The sequence below is a fragment of the Neofelis nebulosa genome, chromosome 13 (genome assembly GCF_028018385.1).
Source record: "Neofelis nebulosa isolate mNeoNeb1 chromosome 13, mNeoNeb1.pri, whole genome shotgun sequence".
In the NCBI taxonomy this organism is placed as follows: Eukaryota; Metazoa; Chordata; class Mammalia; order Carnivora; family Felidae; genus Neofelis; species Neofelis nebulosa.
The window spans coordinates 34,970,418-34,995,574 of NC_080794.1; the positions used below are offsets into that span (position 1 = coordinate 34,970,418).

General features: G+C 52.1%; 1 protein-coding gene across 3 annotated transcripts in view; it reads left to right on the forward strand.

Annotated features, from left to right (window-relative positions):
• Nucleotides 1-25,157, forward strand: part of HK1 (hexokinase 1) — a 125,320-nt gene that overhangs the window by 54,563 nt on the left and 45,600 nt on the right. Inside the window, exons 1-2 of one of the 3 annotated variants that reach the window (XM_058696548.1) lie at nucleotides 523-731; nucleotides 20,761-20,923. In XM_058696548.1, coding sequence (XP_058552531.1) covers nucleotides 669-731; nucleotides 20,761-20,923 — 226 coding nt within the window. In that variant the 5' untranslated portion in view covers nucleotides 523-668. Of the gene's footprint in view, nucleotides 1-522; nucleotides 732-20,760; nucleotides 20,924-25,157 lie in introns of those variants that run through there. The other 2 variants (XM_058696549.1, XM_058696550.1) reach the window with 2 other exon arrangements.

Sequence of the window (25,157 nt, forward strand, 5' to 3'; positions counted from 1 at the left end):
ACCGCGAAGCCCGCGGGCTCTCGCTTACGCCGGCACAGGCCCGGCTCGCTTTGCACGCCCACCTCTGCACCCTCCTTCGGCCTCTCCCCATCCGCGGAGCTCCCGGGGCCGAGCCCTAATTTTCCCGGGAAGGGGGCCACCCTCGCCAGGCCGGCAGCGGACTCTCCGGGGCCGTTCGTCCAGCCCGGCTCGGGCGGTGCCTCTTCCCGCGCCCCGCGCCCCTGCGCCGGGCCGGGCGCCGCCACGCGCGACCATGCGCGCCCGAGAGAGCCTCCCGCCCCCGCGCCGGCTCCCTACGTGGGGGACGTGCCGAGAGAAGCCGGACCGTGGGGGATCTCGCAGCGTCGCCGCCCCCTTTCCGGCGCGCGAGGGAGCGGCCGCCGCGCCCCCCCGCCCGGGCCCGGATGCCGCCGCGCGGCGCTGCAGAGGCGGGCGGCAGCCAATGGGCGCCGAGGAGGTGGGCCGGCCGGTGGCTGTCACCCTGCCGGGGACGGGAGCGCGGAGCCGGGGAGCGCGCGAGCCACCGCCTCCCGGGCCTTGGGGGAGGAGTCGCGGCTGGAGGAGGAGGAGGAGCCGCCGAGCAGCCGCCCGAGGACCACTGCTCGCCCGGGCTGCGGAGCACCCACGCCGGCCCCCACGCCTGCCGCCCCGCGTCCCCGATCGCCAGCATGATCGCCGCGCAGCTCCTGGCCTATTACTTCACCGAGCTGAAGGATGACCAAGTCAAAAAGGTGAGCCCCCGCCCGCGCCGCGCGCTGCATTCCGGCATCCGCTCGCCGCCGCCGCCACCGCCGCCGCCGCCTCGGTCCTCCGGCGCCCAGGCTCCCCCAGGCCGGCACTGCTTGGACTGCAGGGCGGGGAAGCTTTCGCCCCTCGATTCTCCCCGGGATTGTGTGTGTGTGTGTGTGTGTGTGTGTGTTGGGGGGAAGACCCCCGGGGCTGGACTGCTTGCTGCAGTGTCCTTGAGATGGGCTGTGGATGTCAGATGGGCCCCCGGGCCATGCGGGGAGGTGGCTGTGTGGGGACCGGTGGGTCGGTCCGTAGGGCCTGTTCGGAAGGTTCTTAGCGCCGTAGGCGGCGGAGTGATTACAGAGATGATAGGGAGGTGAGCGCGCGGCAGGCGGGGGTGCTGGCTGCAGGCCAGGCATCCCATATTTGGGGTGCCCCGGAGGAGCTCTCACTCCGGCTCTTCCAGCTGTTGCGGCTGCCCCTAAATCTGAGGACAGGGTGACCCGCCCGGCTTCCCGGAACGGGGAGGGGTTCGGAGGCCACCGGAAACTTTGCTCATAGGCCTCAGGTCTGGAGCGGCATGTCTGAATGGAATTTTTTATTCCCCTACGTGACCGCTCTCTTAAATTGTAATTTCCAGCCAGCCCAGGGAGTTTAAGTAAGAGACTGGTCTTTTGAGTCGGTTGGAGGCCTTGACGTGTATGCTTGTGACATGTGTGTACTTGCACAAGAACGCATCTCCCAACCCTGAGGGGTTGCTGCCTTTGACATCTGTCTAGCATAAAATACTGTCCACTGGCAGGTCTTAAAGCTGTATCTCTCCCCGATGCCAGCTTTGCCACCATGTTTTAAAGAAACAGCCTAGGCTGTAGGGAAAAGCTCCCGTGTTATCAGTACTAGCTAGGCCTGGCACAGGCTCCTGACCCACCCACGCCCCGCAGGGGTGACATTATTGCTGGAGTAAGCTGGGATGGACAGGCAAAGTCAACCTGACTTTGGAGTTCAAACAAGGGAAGCACCTACAGGTGACAGGCAGGAGTGTAAAGCCTGGATTTTCTGCCCTGCGAGCCACAGGATGTTCATTCGGTTCTCTTCCTATCTACCTAGGACAACCCCCTCCTCAGGCGCAATAGGAAACAGGCCTGCTGAGGGCAGTGACCTCATCAAGGTCACCCGGTGAGTTAGAGGCAGAGCCAGGGCGGGTCCCTCCCTCCGCTGGGAACTTGACCGGGGCTCCTCCTAGAAGTCAGCTGAGGGGGAGGTGCTGAGACAAAGGCCCTGGGGATGCTGCTTGGATCCTGGGCCCTGTGCCCAGCGGGGACCAGAGTAGGGTAATTAGGAGACAGGCCCAGAAATCTGCTGCTGTCCCTCATAGCTCTAAGCAACAGTGACTCTAGACTTGTCAGACTGTAGGGCTCGAGCGTGCTGCTGTGCAGCCCCGTGGACCTTCCTTCTGGCCACCGAGCTCAGGGAGCTGTGCATGCCAACACGTGCGTTTCACAAGTTTTCTGCAGTGGTGGTGCCGATCTTGATGTTCTTCCCGTTTCACAGTGGGGATGAGTTCACTGCCCTCCCCCTGCATGTGGGGTGCTCTGTAGTGCAAGACTGCAGACCGCCGGGGTGGGGACCCAGATGACCCTTGTAAGCTTCCATCATGCATACCCACCACCACCTGCGTGGCCTCCGGGGACTATGCTGGGTTGAGGTTTGGGCTGTACTCAGTAAGGATTGTTTTATCGGGTACTCAGTGCTGAGTGTGGCTCCCGGGCCTTCCACTCGCTGTGGTGACCTGCCTCGAATTCTGTCCACCAGGCTCCTGGAGACGTCTGAGTGTGTGATTTCTGAACCAGTTGGTCCTCAGAAGTCCTTCCTGCTCTGAGATTGCCAAGCTGACATTCCCTGCCTCCCCTCTCTGGCCTCAGAACATTGCTGGAGGAGGGTGTTGAGGCCAGAACCTCCTTCAGATAATATTATTGGCCAAGGAGAGTCTTAAGAACAAGATGGCTTTCTTGCACCCCACCTAGGACATCATACACTGCTTTCTAGGGGTGTGTGTTTGTGTATATTCCTTTCTTTTTTTTAAGTTTATTTATTTGTTTTGAGAGAGAGAGAGGTGGAGAGAGAGGGAGAGAGAATCTCAAGCACATTCTGCAGTGTCAGCCTAGAGCCCTATGTAGGGCTTGAACTCATGAACTGTGAGATCATGACCTAAATGGAAACCAAGAGTCAGACACTTAACTACTCTAGCCACCCAGGTGCCCACACCAGGTGTGTGTGTGTGTGTGTATGTATGTGTCTATTCTTGCCAGAAGATCACCTTGGCCTGCGTGATGGGCTGTGCAGCACAGCCATCCATGGGTGTGGTCCCCAGGAAGCTTCCTGGGCCTCCTAAGAGCCTAGCAGATGCCGGTTCCAGTGGCTTAGTCAGCTTTCCCCGCCCCCACCTGTGCAGATGCTGGGGGATTGCATCTCCTTTCCTAGGACTCAAGACTTGTTAGAGAGCAGCCCTTCCTACCCACCGCTTACTGTGAAAAGGCTGGGTGGGGGTGCAGGACTTCAGGCCCTGTTCTTTTTGCCCAAAGTGGGCCCTACCTGCAACCCCAGTGGGGACCCAGTGAATACAGACCCCCCCCCCCCCACCCCGGCCTAACCTGCCAGCGTGGGTTGCCAGGATGATTCAGCCCTTCAGCCCTAGGCAGCCCCTGGGGCTCTGGAAACAGCCCTGGCATCCCCCACCAGCCTTCATTCATTTTCTTGCCTTCTGGCCTGGGGGTAAGAGGAGGGAAGGTGAGGATGATGCCAGGGAAGGCTTTTCGGGATTGCTCAGGATACAGAAGTGGTCACAAAGGGGGGTATCGTTGGTCTCTTCGTTGCCTGTGAGACCTGCCACTAATTCAGTCTCATAAATACAAACTGGGTCGAAACAAGCCAAGTGCCTGGCCTCCTGGTGTGGAGCCCCACTTGCCAGACTGTACCTGCATGATGTTGGTTAATGGGGTGCTGGGAAAAGTATGTCCTGGTATTGGGCTGAAATAAGTACAAGACCTAGGTTTGCCTTTCACTCTTCTAGTGCTTTTACGAGGCAAAGAGGCCTCCTGTGTGCTCGTGAAAGATTCCATTCATCAGAATCCCAGACATGTGCTGGTTCTTCAGCCAGAGGCTGGGTCCTTTGACCTCCAAGTAACTTTTAACATGCCTGTCCTCTTGCCTGCGTCTTCCACTTGGCTTGGCCATTAGGAGCCTGGAGGAGAGTGAAGGTTTGCGTAGTGCTTTGTTTGGGAGAGTGAGTCCAGCAAGGTGGGAACTTGGCCTTTTAAGAAGGGCTAGCTTCCAGGGCACCTGGCTGGCTCAGTCGGCAGAGCATGCGAGTCTTGATCTTGGGGTTGTGAGTTTGAGCCCCACATTGCGTGTAAAGATTACTTAAAATCTTAAAAAAACACAAAGGAGTAGCTTCCTTTCCTCCCAGGTTGTCCGAAAGGTGAGCAAACACCGGTGGGTTTTCTCTGAGTGGGATCCCCGTGACCCTAAGTAGTCTCCTTGAGGTGAATGAACAGGTGCGATTTGTCCAACAGCCGACCCCGGGAGTGCTTGGCCCAGGAAGGTGGGGGAGAGTATGCTTAGCAGTTAAAAGGCTACCCACGGTTTAGTTTCTCAGCTGCAAAAGCAAGCATTAAACAAAACAAAACAAAACAAAACAAAACAAAACCGCCCTTTCCTTACTGCTCAGGGCTGAGAGAGAGGAGAGTTAGAAAAGTATGAATAATACCTGAGACACCTTTCGACCTGGTGTTATACAAATTTCCAGTAAGAGCCTCATCCTTGGTGCATCTGTATCTCATAATCCTTGTTCCCTCTACATAGAGTGTTCTCTGGAGTTCTCCCCCTCCCCCTCCAAGAGAAGCCCCAACTCTTCATTTGGTTTGATAATTTGGGACTGTCGTGAGAGAATAAACTGGGAAAGCGGGTGGGTACAAGGACTTTCACATCTGGCCATGCCGTGCTGTCCTCCCACGCTCCTGCTGTTTTCTGGAGATGGCATGGGCAGCTCTCTCCTAAAAAGACTGATTTGGTACTGTCTCCATGTGTGTCTGCAGTCAGGGCTTCCTGCTTGATAGACTCAGCCACTGGAGTCTGCTCTGAGCATGCCCGAGGACCCCGCTGAGGGTCCAGGCAACAATACCCCTCAGAGTCCAGGAAGCAGTGGTGGCCAGACTGTTAGCATCTGCTAATTCATTTGAGGACCCTTAGAATCAAGTCCGATCGTGGGAACTCAGTGATTTCTTTGGAAAATGTTGGAGTCCTTTATTATGTGCAGAGGGCTGTGCTAGGCTAGGGTGACAGCCCTAAACTCGGTAAAATGCTCCCTCTTCTCCTGGAACATAAATAATGATTTGCTGTCTTAACGATAAGTGCAAAGCACAGAATGCTGTGAGAGCATATAGGGGTCAGTGATCAGATCATGGGTGGGAAATCGTCAGCTTAGGAATGGCTTGAAGCCAGGTTGTAGATGTACAAATGGGAATATTATACTTAGAAATTTTGTGAGGGAGAGTCAAACAGTTCTCAAAACGTAGTTTTGCTTTCTCTCTTTTTAATGGTTTGTTATCTCTGAGCATTCTAGAATACTTTATGGCTGTCATATCAGATATCAGTTGTGTGTGTGTGTGTGTGTGTGTGTGTGTGTGTCTGTCTGTTTATCTATCTATCTATCTATCTATCTATCTATCTAATAGTACTAAGGAAATCTGGAATGGAGTCCAGAAGGTTATTCTTTATAAAATAATCATTCATCCATTCATTCATTTCCAGAGGGCTATTTTTACTCCCTCTGCTTCTTTCTTTTAGGAGAAAAACCCATCTCTGTTGATTTTTTTCTCCCATCTTTGTTGATTTTAATGAATTAACTTGGAATCTATATTTTAATTCTCTCCCTCACAAGTCAACATGTATGAGTCAGGTCTTATGAAGTATTTGAGGTACATAAAAATGTTGAGAGTAACAACAACCACCTGCGTACCCGCCATTCAGCTTGAGAAGCAACCGACACAGGAAGGAGTACATTAGAGACGGAGCTGAAACCCTGAGCTGAAACCCCTATGTTTCCATCTTTAGTCCCATCTGTTTCTCCTTCCAGAGAGTGCCTGTGTCCTGATTTTGATGTTTATCATTTCCATCCCTGTTTTTATACTTTCATTATATATCTTGTATCTGTAAGCAGTATATAGTGTTACTTTATGTGGTTTTAAGCTTTGGTAAATGATGCTATACTGCTGTATCCTTCTGCAACTTGCCTTTTCTAGCTCAACATTCTATACTTGGGATTTTTCCTTGTTGCCCCATACACCCCTGTTTCATCGACTTAAACTGCTGCACGCCCTTACGTTGTGTGTTGTACACACCACAATTTATCATTTAATCTCTTCTTTTGATGGGTGTTTGGGTTTCTAATGTTTCACGTTACAAGTGCCACGGTGAGTCTCCTCCTGCACGCTCCTTCAGTGCACATGCGCGTTTCTCTAGGTTCTGGGCTGGGTATCTGGGACGGAATTGCTGGGCAGAGGGGTGTGTGCGTCTTCCCACTTTCAAGATTTTGTCAAATCGCCATCCCCGGTGGTCCTGTCACTTTGTACTCCCATCAGAAGCTCGTACGGTTTCCTGGTGTTGCACACCAACCCCCGTACGGTTAAACCTGTAACATTTTTTGGGAGAGTGTTTCATTTTTTAAAGAGTCGGTTTCTTCCCAGTCATTTATTTCCATTCACGTTGCAGCATTCAAGCTTAGTTTAAAATTAGCCATCTCCCAGTTTACCTTATCATGCAGAGCCCTCGTCGTGGAGTGTCTCCGAGGGAAGCTGAGAGCTCTGGTTGTGAGCGGTGCCAGCCCCATTGACGGCTGCACGGCCCCGAGGAGGGGGGACTGGGTGCGGGGAAAGGCGGGGAGGGCTCTCCGTGGCCCCGCGCGTTCCAGCGTGGGAATCCGGTGAACTTTTCCGGGAATTTAAAAGTGCACATGTGCTCCTGCCCGCACACCCTCTCTTCCTGGGTGGATCCCTGAGGCGGGGCTGGCTTATCAGTCTCCTAAACGCGCTGGCTGCTTGCTCCGCTGGCTGTGCTGGAGAACGCTCGGGCCTGCAGCCTGTCTTGGACTGTCTTCCGTAAAAGGAGAGGGTGACAGTGCCCCGCGGCAGGAAAACTGAAATGTGTGGTGTGCAGCCCAGCCCTTTGCAAACAGAAGTGCTGGTCCCTGCTCTGAGGCGGAAAATGTCAGATCACGCTGCTCATCTGATTCTGGGCCTGGTCACAGGCCACAGACGTTGAGACCTTGGGGGGACCTTCGAGGGAATTGAATGCCTACTAGGGGCCTGTCTTCCTAACACAGATCTAATTTAATCATCAGTAACAATACTAATGGAAGCCAGCGTCGAGTGCCTGTCACGCTTCCTGCCGGGGAGGGTGCTAAAGGCATTACGTCCCCACAGTGCCCCAGTGAGGGGGGTGCTGTTCATGATCTCCACTTCTGGGTAAAGACCCTGAGGCTCAGACAGTAAACAGAAGAGCCAGCCTGCAGACCCATCCAGCCTGATGCCGGGGCCCCGTTATTTTTTAAGTTGAGCTATAATTCTCATCCTGTCGAACTCCCCGCTTTAAAGTGTACAGTGTGGGGACGCCTGGGAGGTTAAGCGTCCAACTTCAGCTGAGGTCATGATCTCACGGTCCGTGAGTTCGAGCCCCACGTCGGGCTCTGTGTTGTTAGTTCAGGGCCTAGAGCCTGCTTGGGATTCTGTGTCTCCCTTCTCTCTCTGCCCCTCCCCCACTCACGCTCTGTCTCTCTCTGCCTCTCAAAGAATGAATAAATGTTAAAAAAATTTTTTTTTAAGTGTACAATGTGGTCTTGAGTACATTCGCAAGGTTGTACAACCATTACCATCATCTAATTCCAGAATATTCTCACCACCCCCCAAAGAAACCCCACACCCATTAAGCAGTCACTCCCCAGCCCCTTGCACCTACTAATCTACTTTCTTTTTTTTAAAATGGATTTACCTCTTCTGGACATTTCACATAAATGAAAACATACAGTATGTGGCCTTTGTGTCTGGTTTGTTTCACTGAGCGGTATGTTTTCAAGGTTCATCCATGCGGTAGCATGTATCATTATTTCATGGCCGAATACTGTTTAGTTGTGTCATTATACCACAGTATGTTTAGACATTAGATATTTGTCAGTTGATGGACATTTGGGTTTCTTCCACTTTGGAATAATGCTGCTGTGAACATTTGTGTACATGTTTTCCCTGTGTGGATGTAGGCTTTCATTTCTCCTGGGCATATGCATAGGAGCAGCATTGCTGGGAGAGCCCCTGACTTTGTCCACCTTGAGAAAGGCATTGTCTGCATTGAGAAATGAGGAAACCTAGGGGCGCCTGGGTCAGTTAAGCAGTTAAGCATTGGATTTCGGCTCAGGTCGTGATCTCACAGTTTGTGAGTTCAAGCCCTGCATCAGGTTCTCTGCTGTCAGCACAGAGCCTGCTTCAGATCCTCTGTCCCCCCTCTCTCTGTCCCTCCCCCACCTGTGTTTTTTTCCTCTCTCTCTCAAAAACAAACACAAGAAAAATTTATTTAAAAAAAAAAAAAGAAAGAAATGAGGAACACCAAGACCCCAAGGGGTGAAATGACTTGCTAAAAACCACACGGTTCATTAGTAATAGGGACAGGAACACTACCCGTTCTCCTGTCTCAGAAACCCATGTTCTTCCCACCATACCACACCCAACACTCAATCTTGTTGTTTAGGGAAACGGATCCAAGGAGGTAGAGAGATGGGTCAGAGCCGTACAGGACCCCCAGGTTCCCCAGACTCCTGTCTCTCCTTCTTCCCCATCCTCTCCAACTGGCTTTGCTTGTCCTTCCCCTTCCCCCCCTTCTCCAGCTGAGTGTTGACTGATTCCCTCCGCTGAGGAAGGAAATTGGCCCAATAAAGTCATTTACAGTGAAGTGTTAGGGATTTCCCCTGTTTTCCAAATTTCTCCCTGTACCCTTTGTATTTATCTTCCTCCCCCATCCTTGTTTGCATGGATGTGTAACACAGATCTAATTTAATCATTTTAATTTAATTTAATTATTTTTAAATATTAAATATTTAAATTTAAAATTTTAAATTAAATATTTTAAATTTATTAAAATTTATTTAATTTTATTTAATCTAATTTAATTTAATTTAATCTAATTTAATCATTTAATCATTAGAGGACCCCCTAATGCTCCTGTAATGCACACTCCTAAAGATTGTTCTCTCCTTGCCTCTGCCTGGCCCCACTGTGAGCAGCTGGCTTCCTTGACTGGGGATTGCTTTCAGCCATGTTATTCAATCTGACCTCATTTCTCTGATGTCTCCTGGTGCCTTCTGGGTGCGGGGTGGGATGAGCGGAGTAGGAGACCCAGGCCACTGCTGTGATAAAGGCACCACCTCACCTTTGCAGAGTTCTGTTCTATTTACAGCATGCTTTCACGTGCTTGATTTAGTTGAGTCCCTCCATCCAGCTTGGGTGTAGGCATTTCTTCCTGCAATTGCATCCGGGGCAGGAGAACCTCAGGAAGTGGAGTTGACATGATCTTGGTGGCCAGAAAGCAAGAGGACCAGGATAAGGACACAAGTCTGGCTGACACCGGTGGGCAGATGGTACCACGTACGCATAAACCAGGAGTGAGGTCTAGGGCTGTGTGCTTCCAGAGCAGTCCGCTGCAGCAGCCCCCTGTAGAAACCATCGGCCAAGGCTCCCATAACAGGGCTGCTGGAGCTGTGTGGCCCAGAAGAGTAGTCACCAGCCGTGCATGGCTGCTGGGCACTTGACATATGGGGAGTCTGATTTGAGATGTACGATTAAGTGTAAGATACAAGATTTCAGAGACTTCATGTGACAAGAAGTTACATAAAATAGCTCACTAGTAATTTTGAAAACATTGTTTACCTTGGGAGTAATATTTTGGAGATAGTGGGTTAAATAAGATGTTATTAAAATTAATTTCACCTGTTTTTTTAAAAAAATGTGGCCACTAGAAAGCTTAAAATGACGTATATGGATTGTATTTGTGTCGGACAGCGCTCTGCTAAACAGTGAAGTTTATGGCTAAGTTCGGACAGAGGCACTCTGCATTTAAAGCAGTGGGTTTTCATAGGTCCTTGGGCCTCAGTGTCCTCATCTGTGAGACTAGGAGGCTAGAATCCATTACCTTCAACAGATTCTTCGAGCTTGAGCAGTGCCGTGGTAGCCATCAAGCTGTCTGGGCCTCAGTGTCCTTATTTGTCAGACGCGGTAAATGACTCCTGCCTTGCTCTCTGCCTGTTTAACCAATTCGAGGGTGGGTGTGGAAACACTTGGGAAGTGTGCAGAACTGTACAGATGCCAACTGTGATCCTTGTCGGTCACACCCAACCCACGTGTGGGCATCTTGGGAGGTATGGTGGGGGGTGGTGCTGCTTTCTGCATAATACAGGATGGGCAGCCAGATCCCCGAGCCGGGGCCAGGATCCTGGGTACCAGGCTGCATTTGCCAGCAGGGGTTTCTGCAAAGCCTGTGTTCTGAGTAATCCACGGTGCAGTGTGGCTCCTGTGCGTGCCAGGTAGGAGGGCAAGAGGGCAGTTTTCATTATTGCTGTTTTACTGATGGAAAAACACAGAGGTGGAAGTGACTTGCCCAAGGTGATAGAGGGGTCAGGGTAGCTGGAGGAGGCCTGAGGTCTGGCCATTTCTAGCCAGGTCTGCTCACACCACTGCAGTGTCTTGAACCCCACGGCATGAGGGTTTGGTCATCTCGTAGTGAAAGCAAAACTGTCTGCACTTTGGATCCTCTCTTCTCTCTGGTCTGGAGGTACCTGGGATGTTGGGGACTGTGAGTCTGGAGGCTGGACCCAGCCCGAGCCATCAACCAGGAGGCCGAGCGTTAAGCCTGTTGTTCTTGCCCTGCCACATTCCAGGGCTGTTCTGTTCCCCTTGAAGCCACCGGGTACCTCCTTTATTTTTAGCCAGTTCAGTGTGACAGCTTTCTTCTCATCCTGGGCCAGAGCTTGGTTTCTCTTAGCAGCCGGGAGGCGCCTGTTACTGGGGATTAGTGGGTATCGAGGTCCCCGGGAAGACCTTGGACATGACCTCACGGCCTTCCATGATTCTCCTAGCAAGAGGATTCTGGGGAATTAGGGGAGGAGCGACAGGTTTGGAATCTTGAGCTGGAGCCCAGCTGGGTGCTGGGTGCTTGGGGCCTTTCCCTTGACTTCGTGGCCCCAGATTCCTCCTACGTAAGAGGAGATCCATGCGCCCACCCTGCAGATGTGTAGGGTGTCTCGGGGCAGGTTGAAGTGCCCGGCATGGGCCCTGTCCACGCTTAACATCTCAGCTTCTCGAACCTCAGTTTCCTCATCACGAATGGGGATCCCATTCTCCTCCTGACTTGTGACTAAACAGAAGTGGTGTGTGAATAATCTGTGGTGTCGGGCCCACCGGCAGTTGAAAGGGAACCAGCCGGCAGTTGAAAGGGAACCAGCCGTTCAGAAGCATACATCAGATGATAGATAAGGGCCCTGGGCTGCCTGAGGGCATGAACCTTGAAAAAGAGCCTGGGGAAAGTGTCTTCACATCCCGAAGGGGGCCTGTTTGCTTTGGGGTCCTGTTTGCTTTGGTGACGTTTGCACACACTTCTCTCACCTGCATCTCTCCCTGGGGAGGCTCGAAGGTGAGAATCTCAATTGTCCGTAGGGCTCTGTGTCCTTCTGGGCCTCAGCCTGGAGAGACAGACGTTGTGGGGAGGGGGTTGAGAACCAGAGGATGCCTGGAACGTGGCATCCCTCATCCCTCGGGGAGAGGCTGTTGGCCCCACGGGGTCCCCATGAGTCTGAAGCGAGGGGCCGGTGCCGGGAGTTAGGGCTGGGCTATTCAGGGGAGAGGAGTCTCGGGCCTTATCTCAGCCAGCAAACCCTTCTGAGACCTCCCCGACTAGGCGTCACCGGAGGCCTTCCCGCCAGGCAGAGCGGGCACCCGGCCCAGCAGAGGAGACACGCGGGGGGCTGTGCAGAGGACGCAGAGGGCCTGGAAGCATGGCCCCCGGACCCCGGGCACCCACAGTCTAGCCGGAGACACAGTGTGCGCACCTGTTGTTGCCGTTCCTGGGGAAGCCTCTCCCACTGCGATGTGTCTGCCAGGGCAGAGGGATTCCTGCGTAGTGGACAGCACCGGCCGAGGGGATGTTGAGCAGCTGGTGCAGCTGGTGTTGGGGGGGGCAGACCGTGGCATCCCCCTTGGAGGAGGTGAGTCTGGAGGTGGACTTGGGGAGAAAGAAGGAGCGAGGCACGGAGAGGCCCTTCACGGGCCGAACAAGGTGGATGTGTGAGGGAAGGGCCTTTGGGCGAGAGAAGAGAGAAGGGACCACCGCCGGGGCCCCGGGCTGCCTGAGGGCAGGCAGGCCGGCGCTGGGACAGGTGGTTCCTGTGGGGAATGCGGAGGGTGAACGCGTCTCCTCCTGCGGCCGTGAGGAGCTGAGCCGGAGCCGCCTCCCCAGCTGCCAGGAGCAGGACAGGCACGCGGGTCCCCTGGGCTGCCACCCGCAGTGGTGAGGTGGGGCTGGGCCCTGAGGGGCCGGGACCCTGCCGAGGGCAGGCGGAGGCCTTAGGCCGGCACACAGCGCCGCGGGGGATGACCTGAGGGCTCACCGCGGTTTAGAACTCCCTCCCCTGGATCTTGTGAAGGCGGACGAGAGCAGGTCACACGGCCCGTAGCTGGTGGAGACTGGACGACACGGGCCGTGCTGTCTGCAAGGCCAGGGAGCCACGCTCCTTCTGAGAGGACGGAGCTGTGGCGTTAATGCCACCCACATTCCCACGTCTCCCTATGGGAAGACCCCGGCTGGGGTTCTCTCTGGGCGGAACACGAAAGCTTACCGAGGAAGAAGCACAGGACCAGGAACCAGGGACCACTGGTCACCCTGGCCATTTGAGGAACCTCTCTGGCCTCTGATTTTTCCTCAGGGTGTTGGAAGTGATGGCACCTGTCCTGCTTCTCTGGACAGGATAGTTTGAGGGCCAGTATGTGAAAGTGGGATGCAGAGTAGAGAGGTAGGCCTTGAAAGTTCAGGGCCACGTGAACATACCCACGTTACGGACGGAAAAACCGAGGTGCCTACAGGATATCAAAGCCAGAGGCAGACATGGGTGTCCACACCGCCTTGGCCATGCCTCATCACTGAACCAGGCAGGGTCCTGAGAAAACCTAAGTATGGCTGTTAGTTAGTACACGTCTTTTTTTTTAACTGTTAATTTTTAAATTTTTATTTGTTTATTTTTAAAGTTTATTTTTATTGGGGCACCTGGGTGTGGCTCAGTCAGTTAAGTTTCTGACTTCAGCTCAGGTCATGATCTCGCGGTTCGTGAGTTTGAGCCCTGCGTTGGGCTCTGTGCTGACAGCTCAGAGCCTGGAGCCTGCTTTACATTCTGTGTCCTTCTCTCTCTCTCTCTCTCTGCCTCTCCCCCACTCACACTGTCTTTCTCACGAAAACGAATAAGTATTAAAACATTTTTTTTAAAGTTTGTTTTTATTTATTTTAAGAGGGAGATAGAGAGCAAGCAGGGGAGGGGCAGAGAGAGAGGGAGACAGAATCCTAAGCAGGCTTTGTGCTGCCAGCACAGAGCCCAATGCAGGGCTCGAACTCATGAACCGTGAGATCATGATCTGAGCCAAAGTCAAGAGTTAGACACTTAACCAACTGAGCCATCCGGGCGCCCCCTTTTGAAAAATTTTTACTGTTTACTTATTTATTTTGAGAGAGAGAGAGAGAGAGCGAGCATGTGAGAAGGGGAGTGGCAGAGAGAGAATCCCTAGTAGGGTCCATCAGCACAGAGCCCAATGCAGGGCTCAAACCCATGAACCCATGAGATCATGACCTGGGCCTAAATCAAGAATTGGACGCCCAACCAACTGAGCCACCCTGGTGCCCTGGTTAGTACAAGTCTGAAAAGCAGGTCCTGGAGGAAATAGGAAGGTGGGGTTAAGATTTCAGGGGAGGAAGTGTTTATGATTACATTCCCCACCCCCACTCCACCCCCCAGCTATGATTCCATTTTTGTAAAACGAAATAAAAAAGGCATGCGTTGTATATATGAGTGTTTAGGTAGAAAAACTGTTTGGGTGTATAAAGCTCTTAGCAGGGATTTCTCTGGGAAGATTGGGGGAAGATTGATGTGTTTATGTGTTGTGTGAATATTTAAATAAGCGTGTATTACTTATTGTTACTATGACTTACTGTTTAATAAAACAGTACAATGTTTCAGAGGAGTTTTGCCATAGTCTTTAATTTGTTGTGGTTTCTGGCGGATGGCCACTCTACCTTTATTAGTTCTCTCATCTATAGAGTGGGTCAATAATGTTTGGTAATCAGTGCATTTCTCTAGGTATTTAGGTAAAAGGAGTCAGGGACATGTGATAATTAGTTAGACAGGGCATGGAGAGAGACGGCCCCCCTTTAGGTCATTGGAACGGGAGGGTGGGAAATGTTATTTGATGTTTACCTTGTTCTTGGCACATTATTAAAATGCTCCTGGTAGCCCTCTGAGGTGAAAGCATTATTATCCCCCTTTAAAAGACCCAGCAAGGTTAAGTAACTTGTCCAAAGCCACACAGCTAACAAACGGCAGAGCCTAGGTTCAAATGCAGTTCTCTTCATCCACAGCACACATCCAAGAACACATCCACAGGTGTTCTTTATACCACACGAGAAATAATGGAAATGCATAAAGAGAAGCCCAAAACGAGGGTTTAGAAGACCTGGAATCTAGACCTGGCTGCCACTTACAAACCATGAGACTTTGTGTGAGTCATGGTCTCAGTTTCCTCTACTCTAAAGTGGAGATAATGCCGTCCTTCCTGCCCACTTCCCTGGGCCGTTGTGGCAGAAGGGGAGCTAGTACCATCAAGTGCCTGCCTCATGCCGGGCACCTGGCATCCGTGAGCTCATGTCATTTCTTTCTGGGACATCCAGATGGGATAATGTATGTGAAAGTCCTGTGTATGAAGACAGGTAAACGTCTGACTCCATCTCAGCTCAGGTGTTGATCTCAGGGTTATGAGTTCAAGCCCCGCGCTGGGCTCCATGCTGGGTGTGGATGCCTATGAAAAAAAAAAAAAAGTTCTGTGTATAAATTGCAAAATCCTCTGTAAATGTGAACCATTATCAAAATAACATTAATCACCCGGGCTGGTTCTCTCCTGAGTCAGCCTCCCTAAGAAAGAGAAGTGAATCTGGTGTTGAAATCTCGGCCCTGTCTTTAAGCAACAATTTTCTTAACCCTCCACCGCCAGCTCCTTTATTTTCTTTGCAAGTGGAGTGTCTCACTTGGAAAGTTTATTTTATTATATTTTATTTTATTTTATTTTTTAAGTCTATGCATTCATTTTGAGAGAGAGAGAGAGAATGAGCAGAGGAGGGGCAGAGAGAGAGGGAGAAAGAGGGAGAGGGTCTCAAGCAGGCTCTGTACTGTCAGCATAGAACCCAATGTGGGGCTTGAACTCACGAGCCCGTGAGTCATGACCTGAGCTGAAACCAAGAGTTGGGTGCTTAACCGACTGAGCCACTGAGGCGCCCCAGAAAGTTCATTTTACGGACCTCTGCTGGGCACCTTCAGTCACACTTGTTATTCTGCCTTGTGCTTGGTTCTTGTGGGAGAGTAGACGAGAGAAGGGGTGAAAAATTTCCATGGCCATACCACCTTCCACAGGGGGTCAGAATACCCGGGTCACTGGGGGTTACCGTGCCTCCTGGTATGAGGGCCTGTTCACTTGGGCATGTCTGGTCTTGAATTGTTTTTTTGGGCATGTTCTTTTGGGAGCAGAGGTGGGGCTGAGGTCAGGCACAGAGATGTTTGAGTTTAGCCCAGTGAGGGGCCGCTGGGTTCTTTCCTTAGCCGGACAGCACCGGGCCGGAGGGGCTTGCTAAAGGCCGAATTCTCTCTTCTGGCCTCTGCTCCTGCCTCTGCCGCATTTCCAGCTTCTGGAGCTGCTGAGAGCTTCAGGCTTCTTGGTCTACATGAAGGATAATCCAGGACAAGTATTTGCACCCTATTAGGGCACCTTCCCTTCAGGAGATGGTGGAAGGTGCCTGCGGTCTGGATGGGGGTCCTTGTCAGTGTTGGCTTAACATCTGCAGGACCCAGCCCACTGCGTGGTGTCTGGGATCCTGGCATTCCCACTCCCCCTGCCCCAGTTCCTTCCCAGTTTGACTGGAGTCCTCCATGCGCGCGTCAGATGCCACGTGTGAGAGTAGCCCCCAGGGGGCCCGAGGGTTCCTGTCACGGATTCCTGGGAGCCTCTGGCCTGTGACACACGTTCTGACGGCTGAGGCTTGCAGCTTGTGGCCTCCAGAAGAGGTTCTGTGCTGTGTCCTCCCGTCACCAAAATGTAGGGGAGGGGGTTGGAGGCACAGAGGGGATTCCTTGGGCCCCTGGATTTGGCCAGAGCAGCAAAGCGACACCACTTTGGAGGCGGCATCCTAAAGGAAGAGGGAGGCTTTGTGGAAGTGGAAGTGAGCAGGAGAGGGGCAAGGAGGAGAGGAAAGATCTGGAGAGGCTGTGTAGAGGGGATGGAAATAGAAAAGTTGAAAAGACCACAGACTCTGGCCAAACCCCCCAGGGCCAGAAGTTGCCCCTTTCCAAGTCCACACGTCTCTGCCCTCTTCTCCTCCTGGGCTTCTGGCCCCGCCTGAGAAAAGCAGCTCTCTCACTGGCTTTTGTGCAGAGCGCGGCCCCACCGAGCTCGACCTGACACCCTCCCTCCCTCCTTCTCCCCACTGCCCATTCTCTTCCCCAGGTGGGCAGGGGCAGCCCAGCCAGCCGCCAGGCAGGGCTGGTCTGAACGAGGGGAACAGGCCCCCTGTTCAGGGAGGTGCTGGGTAGTCTGGGCCCCGGGGAGTATCCCGCAGGTGTCTGTTGACGTGTGCTTCCTGGGCTGTGTAAAGGGCCCCAGTCCACGTGGTGTGGCCCTGCTGAGTCCTGCCCCCGTGTTCCCCGGCCGGGCCATGTGGCCGGTGCCTGGCCAGCCTGCCCCCGGCCCCAGGATCTATGCTGGTTCAAAGGCCCCCCTTGAGCTCACGAGGACCAACGGGGACCAAGGGAAAGGGCTTCCCTTGGCATAGTGTCACTCACATGAGACCTGGGAGGCTGCGAGCTCAGTACCAGCTCCACCCTGAATAGTACCTTCTTTTTGGCCCAGTTTCCACATCTCTTTTGAGAGGGGTTGTCCCACATATGATTCATGAACTTGAACCAGAGGAGAAAAGCCCTCTCTCCTCTGATGCTTGGGAGCTGGCTTGTCTTCCGTGTCCCTAGCCTGCTTCCTCCTTTGAGCTTCTGGGCTCTTTCTGGGTTTGGCGGGACCGTCCTAAAACATCTGGATTCTCAGATCAGTGTCCTTGTGCTGAACTGCACTTGGAGTCCGGAGGCAGGATGGCTGTGGAGTTGCAGAGAGCCTTGCCTTTTGTAGAAGCTTCTTCCTGTCCGGCTGGAAAACCTCAGCAACTTCGCTTGGGCTTGCCTTCCACAGACTAGGGGAACTGGTCTTTCCCAAGGGATGGGGGATGATTATAGGGAAGAGTGGTTGACTTGCAGTTAGTTTTGAGACCTGACTCTTGGCTGTGTCTTTGAACCAGTCACTTTGCTTTTTGGAGCCTCCGTTTCTTCATCTGTGAAATAGGGCTTAAGAATGTCTCCCTCAAATGGATACAGAAGATGTGGTGTATACACACAATGGAATATTGTACTCAACCATCAAAAAGAATGAAGTCTTGCCATTTGCAACGACATGGATGGAGCTAGTGTTTGATGTTAAGTGAGATAAGTCAGAGAAAGACAAATACCATGTGATTTCACTCATCTGAGGAATTTAAGAAACAGAACTTGATGAACATATGGGAGGGGGAAAAAAGAGAGGGAAACAGACCATAAGAAACTCTTAATGATGGAGAACTGAGGGTTGATAGAGGGAGGTGGTGGGGGATGGGCTAGACGCGTGATGGGCGTTGAGGAGGGCGCTTGTTGGGATGAGCACTGGGCGTTGCACGTTAAGTGATGAATCCCTGCATTCTACCCCTGAAACCAATATTGTACCGTATGATAACTAAGTAGAATTTAAACTGAAATTGGGGAAAAGAAAAAAAAAGAATGTCTCCCTGATAGGGTTGCTTTGCAGGTTAAATGACATTCTTGGATATGAACGTGCTCGTTATACCGTGGGCCATAATATAAGTCTAAAGTATCATTCTAGCATTTAGCATTCATTACATTCCTCTTTTGTGCCAGGCAACTGGGTGAGTTCCTTTCCCTAGGGAACTCACGTGTTTTAGCAGAGGAGGTGGACACATCAGTAAACACCATGTAGGGGGAGGAATGTGAGAGTTGAAGCGTGTCCCAAATGCTCGAGTAGCAATGTAACAATTATCGATTATTGCACGGTCTTGCTCCCGCTCACCCATTCTCTCCCCGGCAGACAGCCTGATCTCTCGGAGACACAAATCTCATTGCTGAATACTCGTTGAAGTCATCCCAAGGCTCGCTGTGCTGTGGGATCAAGTCTAAGTTTGTTAACGTGCTTTATAAGATCCTGCACAGTTCAGCTCCTGACAGTTTTTCTAGTTGCCTCACTTTTTACACTGTGCTCGATCCACACTGAATTTATTTCTGTGCCTTGCACGAATCCCCCTCCCTTGCCTTTAGCCTGCACACATGCCCTTGATTGTGCCTGGGTGCGCACTCCGACATCACGCCTCCGGGAAGCCTTCTCAGTAGCCTCCCTCAGTGCTCCTGTGGCTGCTCACACACACTTGTATCGTGACTGCCTCTCCCCCTCCAGACTGTGGGTGCCGTGACAGCCGATCCAGTGCCAGCCTTGAGGCTAGAACAGAGTGTGTCTCCTCCTAGGGCCGGGATTCTGGCAATTTCTACTTTAGCTCTCTGTGGTTTCTGATTGCTCCGACCTGCATTGCTGTTATCACAAAGGGGAAAGGAGAAAGTGGTTGCTATAGAAGAGCTTGGGCGTGGGGGTGGGGGCAGGGTTGTCTCTGGCCGCAGAGGACACTGGGGGACTCCTGCCAATGTCCTGATTGTTCGTGAGGCAGGAGACAGGCAGGGCTTGGGGGAGAACAAGGCAGGGAGACCAGAGTGAGAAGAAGGCTGTCCAGGCCCAAAATATGCAGAAATGACCTAGGGCTGGGGACTCCATGTCCTTGAGTCAGGACGTTTCCAGCCACCCTGCAAAGTGAGCACGAGATGCCATTCTCAGAAACAAATAAGCATCAAGGTCTTTTCAGCCTCATTGGGTCATAAATCTTGTCTCTCCACCCACCGGAAGCCTTCTGTGTGCAAGGCTGCGTGCAAGGCACTGGGAGGTCAAGGTGAATGGAGCAGACGCTGTAAAGGTGACAGGTGCAGAAAGCTAGGGTCCAGGCTATGCTCTGCAGAGAGATCAGTGCCGAGGGAGGGGTTCTCGCCAGTCTGAGGAACCCCAACATCTGCAGGAGGAGCTGAGATTTGATCTGCACCTGGAAGGATAGGTGAGATTTAGATAGCTGGGAAGAGAAGAAAGGGCTTTGCAGTGGGAAAGCCCAGGGACCCACCAGGAATGGTGGAGGTGTTTAGGCCAGAGTTGAGAGAGCATGAAGCCACACCTGGAGAGTGTTGGGTGCCTTGGATGTGGGAGGACATTGCAAAGCTTTGAGCAAAAGAATGAATCAACCAGGGTCGCATTTCTTTTTTTTTTTTTTTTTTTTCAATGTTTTAAATTTATTTTTGGGACAGAGAGAGACAGAGCATGAACGGGGGAGGGGCAGAGAGAGAGGGAGACACAGAATCGGAAACAGGCTCCAGGCTCCGAGCCATCAGCCCAGAGCCCGACGCGGGGCTCGAACTCACGGACCGCGAGATCGTGACCTGGCTGAAGTCGGACGCTTAACCGACTGCGCCACCCAGGCGCCCCTAGGGTCGCATTTCAAGAAGGTGGATGTGGCAGTGGCATACAGGATGGGTTGGGAGGGAGGGAGACTGAGGATGGAAAACCATTACGGTGAGTGACTGAGGAATCAGGAATCAGGAATGAGTCCAGACACATGGCTGTCAGGGCTTCGTATTGCCAAAGAGTCACCGAAAGAATGAATGGTGGGATAAGGCGACTTAGAGCTGAGGACATCAGAGGTGCCCGATAAATACTTTTTGAGGGAATAAATGGGAAGGTACTATGAAGGAAGAACAACTGGTGACAGACACTTCAAGGAGCGTGAGGTTAGGAGCTTTGTAACTTTGAGGAGAATGGGGAGCCCAGGAAGGGCAGCAGGTTGGGTCAGTACTTGGAAGGACTTGGGCATATGGTCACGTTGGCCCTGGCCCATGGGCATGGGAGCCTGCGGGTTGTCTCCATACCTTCTGGGGATGGTGGGGTTGAGGTCTCTCTGCTCTGGGCTTGCTGCCCCATGTCCTGAAGGATTCCAGCCCTTTGGCCTCTGTTTCCACCTACCTAGAAATCATGCCCAAGGAAACCCACCAGCACCACTGTCCCCCATTAACGCCAACAGCTGATGTTTACTGGGCAGCCTCTGTGTTCTCAGAACACAGCACCTCCATTTCATCTGATCTTAAAACTCACGTCTGTGAGCGAGGCTCTATTTATCATCTCAGTTTTTCAGTTGAGGAAATGGAAATTCACACAGCCGTTCAGTGATGGTGCTGGGATTTGAACCCTGTGTGGCTGGCTCTGGCACCCTCGTTCTTAATCTCTGTGACACTACTATCCATTTGAGGACGGGCCAGCCACTTTTCACAGAGGGAAGGAGTCATGTGGAGGAAGACCTGGGGCTCAGTGCATTTGCAGGACTGCTCTGAGCAACATGGCTGATGGCATTTGAATGACTTCCCATCATGTGGTCAGAGTTTGTGGGATCTGGATTGTCTTAGACAAGCGGGTGCCTCAGCCTTGACCTCACTCTCCTTCCTTCTCATCCTCCCCCCAGATTGACAAGTATCTCTATGCCATGCGGCTCTCCGACGAAACGCTGATAGATATCATGACTCGGTTCAAGAAGGAGATGAAGAATGGCCTCTCCCGGGATTTTAATCCAACAGCCACAGTGAAGATGTTGCCAACATTTGTAAGGTCTATTCCTGATGGTTCAGGTGAGTCTCTCACCCAGAGATTGGGCTGTGAGGGCTGAATTCTCTGTGAAGACATCCTTCCTACTTTTATTCATTTGTTCATTCATTTACTCCTTCACTCAGTTGTTCATTAATGAATTCATTCGTTCATTCCTCCGTCTGTTCTCCCATCCATCCGTTCATCCATCCATCCATCTGTCCATCCATCCATCTAACGTACGCCTACCTACCATGTGCCAGGCACTGGGGATACCGTGGTTGGACAAGGCTGGCCTGCCTGCCCTCGTTGGACTGACAGTCTAGTGGCTTATGATAGGAAGGCGCAGTGTATGTGGATCTTACAGATGCTGTGTGGGTTGCTTTTTGTCTCTAGAACATGAAAGGCTCCTAAATTTTCGTTTTAGGAAAATCTCTTCATCAGGGCACCAAGACCTCCCTTCAGAGAAGTAGCAATCCCAGTGGCCAGGTGGGGAGATTCAAGTCCCCATCTAAAAAATTTTTCTAGATGCTAAATCAAGGGAGCCCCTAAAGCAGAGAAGTGTCGAGGGGAGGTAGAATTGAAGGAAAAAATTCCCCTGTCAGTGTGCATCTATGTGGTTCATGTCCCACAAGGGGGAGTTGGGAGCTCCCTGTGGATTGTCAGTACCCCTTCCCCGGAGCAGTGGCCTTAACTCCTGTGCTTGGCAGAGTGGAGGCTGGGAGGGCACAGCTTGGCATGCTCGGTGGAGGCTGTTCTGTCTGGCAGGGACGGGTGCTGGGCCTGGCCCAGCTTGGCACACCCATGGGAATCCTTCTCTGAGTGGCGTTCTGTGCTCTAGCCTGGGGCTTACCTCCTGTGTACGAGAGAGGGAGAGAGATTGTGGGGAAGTCAAGTTTCTCTGGGGGTTGTGAGTACACACCCCGAGACCATGGTCCTCACACACGCCTGCTGTTTCTGCCCTGCTCTGGAGGCGAATTTTTTTTTTTAATGTTATTTTTTATTTTTGAAGGAGAGAGAGAGACTGTGAGTGGGGGAGGGGCAGAGAGAGAGGGAGACACAGAATCCGAAGCAGGCTCCAGGCTCCAAGCTGTCAGCACAGAGCCCGATGCGGGGCTCGAACTCACAGACCGCGAGACCATGACCTGAGCTGAAGTCGGACGCTTAACTGATTGAGCCACCCAGGCGCCCCTGGAGGTGAATTGAAAGCCTCGATTTGGAGCCTCTAGTACGCAGCCTGCAACGTGGATGTCAGGAAAGCTGCTGTTGCTGTTCACAAAGGACGGGCAGGTGCACAGCTTGTCGGAGCAGACTCGGCACAGTGGGAAAGGCCCCCTGTGCCTGCAGGGCTCTTTAGAAGTCCCGAATGAGATTCGGCTGCTGATGAAGGGTGGATGCTCTGCTCTGTGGCCACAGGTGGGGCTTGCTTCCTGTACACATTGGCATTCGGATCTCTTGCGTTTCCTATTTGAATCCCATTCCACCTCCGTCTTCTTGTTTTCCTTGAGGTGTTGGTACCAGCAGTTTTGACCTTTAAATAATGACTGAAGAAATTCTGGTCCTCAGTGATGGGACTGTGGTAGGCCCTGGGTTTTGTTCTGATAGCTCTGGCTTTGTGGTTCGCTCCTGCTTTCTCCCAGCTCCGGATGGCACCCACATCTGGGAGCATTGAGCCTTTCCAGGGTTAGTGGAGTTCTGTGGGAGAGGCATGGCTGTGCCTGCTTCCAGCTCAAAGAAGAGGGAGGGGAGGTAACGGGGGGTGTGGGCAGTCCCCGAGGGCTGCTGCTCTGACTGTGCTTGGGAGAGCTCAGAAGGATACCTGATGCCCACAGGGCACCTGATCCCATGTGACTGGCCCAGGGCTAACATATCCAAGGACCATATGTCATTCCAGGACCGAATGTCAGCAGGCAGTGCTCTCCCTCACCCTTTCAGAAACCATTTCCGGACTGGAGGGTCTTTAAAGGGTGATCCAGCTATGCTTGAGATCTAGCCGTTTGCCCCCATCAGCGACTTTTCAAAATAAGGCCCAGAATTCAGACTCGGGTGGGAAAAACACTGTGCAGCCCTCTCTCAGACGCTCCTAACGGTTGCCAAGACGCTTAAGGCCCTGAGCAGTCCTGCAGGAAAGCAATCTGTTTAACCTGGCTTACCTGCCTTTCCCCTCACCTTTGATCTTCTCTTCTGTATTTCATCTGTCTTGAGACACTTTTTAATTTCAATGTCTCCGAAACCAGCGGTGCGTTGTGCTGTCGTTGCAACTTAGAAAGCATTATTGGCGGTGTTCATTCTTTCTTCGTGCTGCGTAAAACAATGATGCGTCTGACGGCAGTGTCCTAAGCGCGATGACACGTGTGGTAGGTAGTATGCCACGCGGGGGGATGCAGTCCTGGGGTTTGTTCCATGGGAACCAGCAGCCTGGGCCCCATACCTCCCTTTGAGTCTCTCTGTTCTCCAGTGTGGACGGGGCCAACTGTTTAGGGCCTCTGAGAAGTGCTAACTGAAGGACAAGGAGGTGAAACCAAAGTCCTGAGGGACGAGGCCCCCCTTCCTGTGCGGGGCCTATGTCTGCCCATTTGCACTCAGCACCTCTCCCTGCCTCACCCGTCCAGCCCTGCCCCCACCCCTTGTCTTCTGGCTTCTGCTGGTGGCAGGCAGTCCTTCGAGCAGACCTGCAAGTCCTGGGCTGGCAGCCCTGCCTCTCCAGTCCCTGCCTGTGGCACTGCATGGCATTTTCCTCTTACAGGGATCCCGGTCAGATTAGGCCCCACACTAAGGACCTCATCTTAACCTGATTACATCTGCAAAGACCTTGTTTCCAAATCAGGTCTCATTTCCGGGTCCCAAGGGTTAGGGCTTCGGTGTATCTTTTTGGAGGACACAGTGCAGCCCTAACACATCCTGTAGCCTTTCTCCTTATAACTGTATTCATGGTTGGGCTCAGTTCGTATGCCCTGGGGCCCACACTGCCTTTGAAACGGACCCCACAGCCCCACACAGGCATTGACATTGATGCCAAGGCCTCGCGTACCTGACCCCAGTCCACTCCTTGCCCCTTTGTGACAGAAGTGCTCCGCTGTCACCTCCCTTGCAGTCCTTTATCAACCAAGAACCAGGAGGTCCCCTGGAGTAGCCAGAAAGCGGGTCTCCTGGATAGTAAACCACAGCGCTGTTCCCTTTTTAAATGTTAATCACTGCTTCATCTGTATAATTAGCCAGCGACAGAATTAGCGGTAATCCCAAACCACTGAGGGATAAATTGGACTCAGCGAGGTGGAGAGACACCCCTGCCTGTTCAGGGTGATGTGACTTCCAAGTCAAAGGGAGAAACAAACCTTTCCTTTTCCTGCTGACCTTGACCCTGGGGGACTGGACGCAGTGTCTCGAAACTCTGCTGATTTTTTTGGAAATGTATCGGCACATTTTTATTATTTGTTTCTCCTTTGGACACTTTTTATGGGCAGTGGTTTTTCTTTAATTGCCCTTCAGTAATCTATACGTTAATTTTTTTTTTTTTTTTTAAACCCTAAAGTGGCTTTCAGCTGCCGTGTATCCTTTCTGGAATAGAAAAGGTATGAATAATAAATAAAAGAAGGAAGATCCTGGGGCGCCTGGGTGGCTCAGTCGGTTGAGCGTCCGACTTCAGCTCAGGTCGTAATCTCACAGTCGATGGGTACGAGCCCCGCGTTGGGCTCTGTGCTGATGGCTCAGAGCCTGGAGCCCACTTCCGATTCTGTGTCTCCCTCTCTCTCTGCCCCTCCCCCATTCATGCTCTGTCTTTCTCTGTCTCAAAAATAAAAATAAACATTAAAAAAAATTTTTTTTTTTAAAAGAAGGAAGATATTGTTGGAGCCTTTTTACTTTGGTGACTTAGCTAAACAGAAGTCCCTTTTCAGAGCTGCCAGTCCCGGGGATAGCTGGCCCTCTGTGTCTAGCTTCCCTCAGAAGTTCTGGCTCACTCTGTGTCTCGTTCATGAAACCTCCCCTTTTTCTCTTCTTATTTATTAGTGAGGATACTGGAAAAATACCAATTTGATTGCAAGGCTTTTGAGGGTAAATTGAATTGAATATATTTCCCTCTTTCTGCCTCCTGGTTCCAAGCAGGCTCTTTACCCAAAGGATAAGTTAGAAAATCTTTGATTTGTGGTGTGTTCACAGTTAATTTTTTGGACCCCCAGGTATACATAGGACTACTCTCTGGTCAAAGGAAAGAAAATACTCTCTCTGTTCCCATGGCATTTGGGCCGTTGCTTAGCTTTCTGTCTCTGTTCCCTTCTC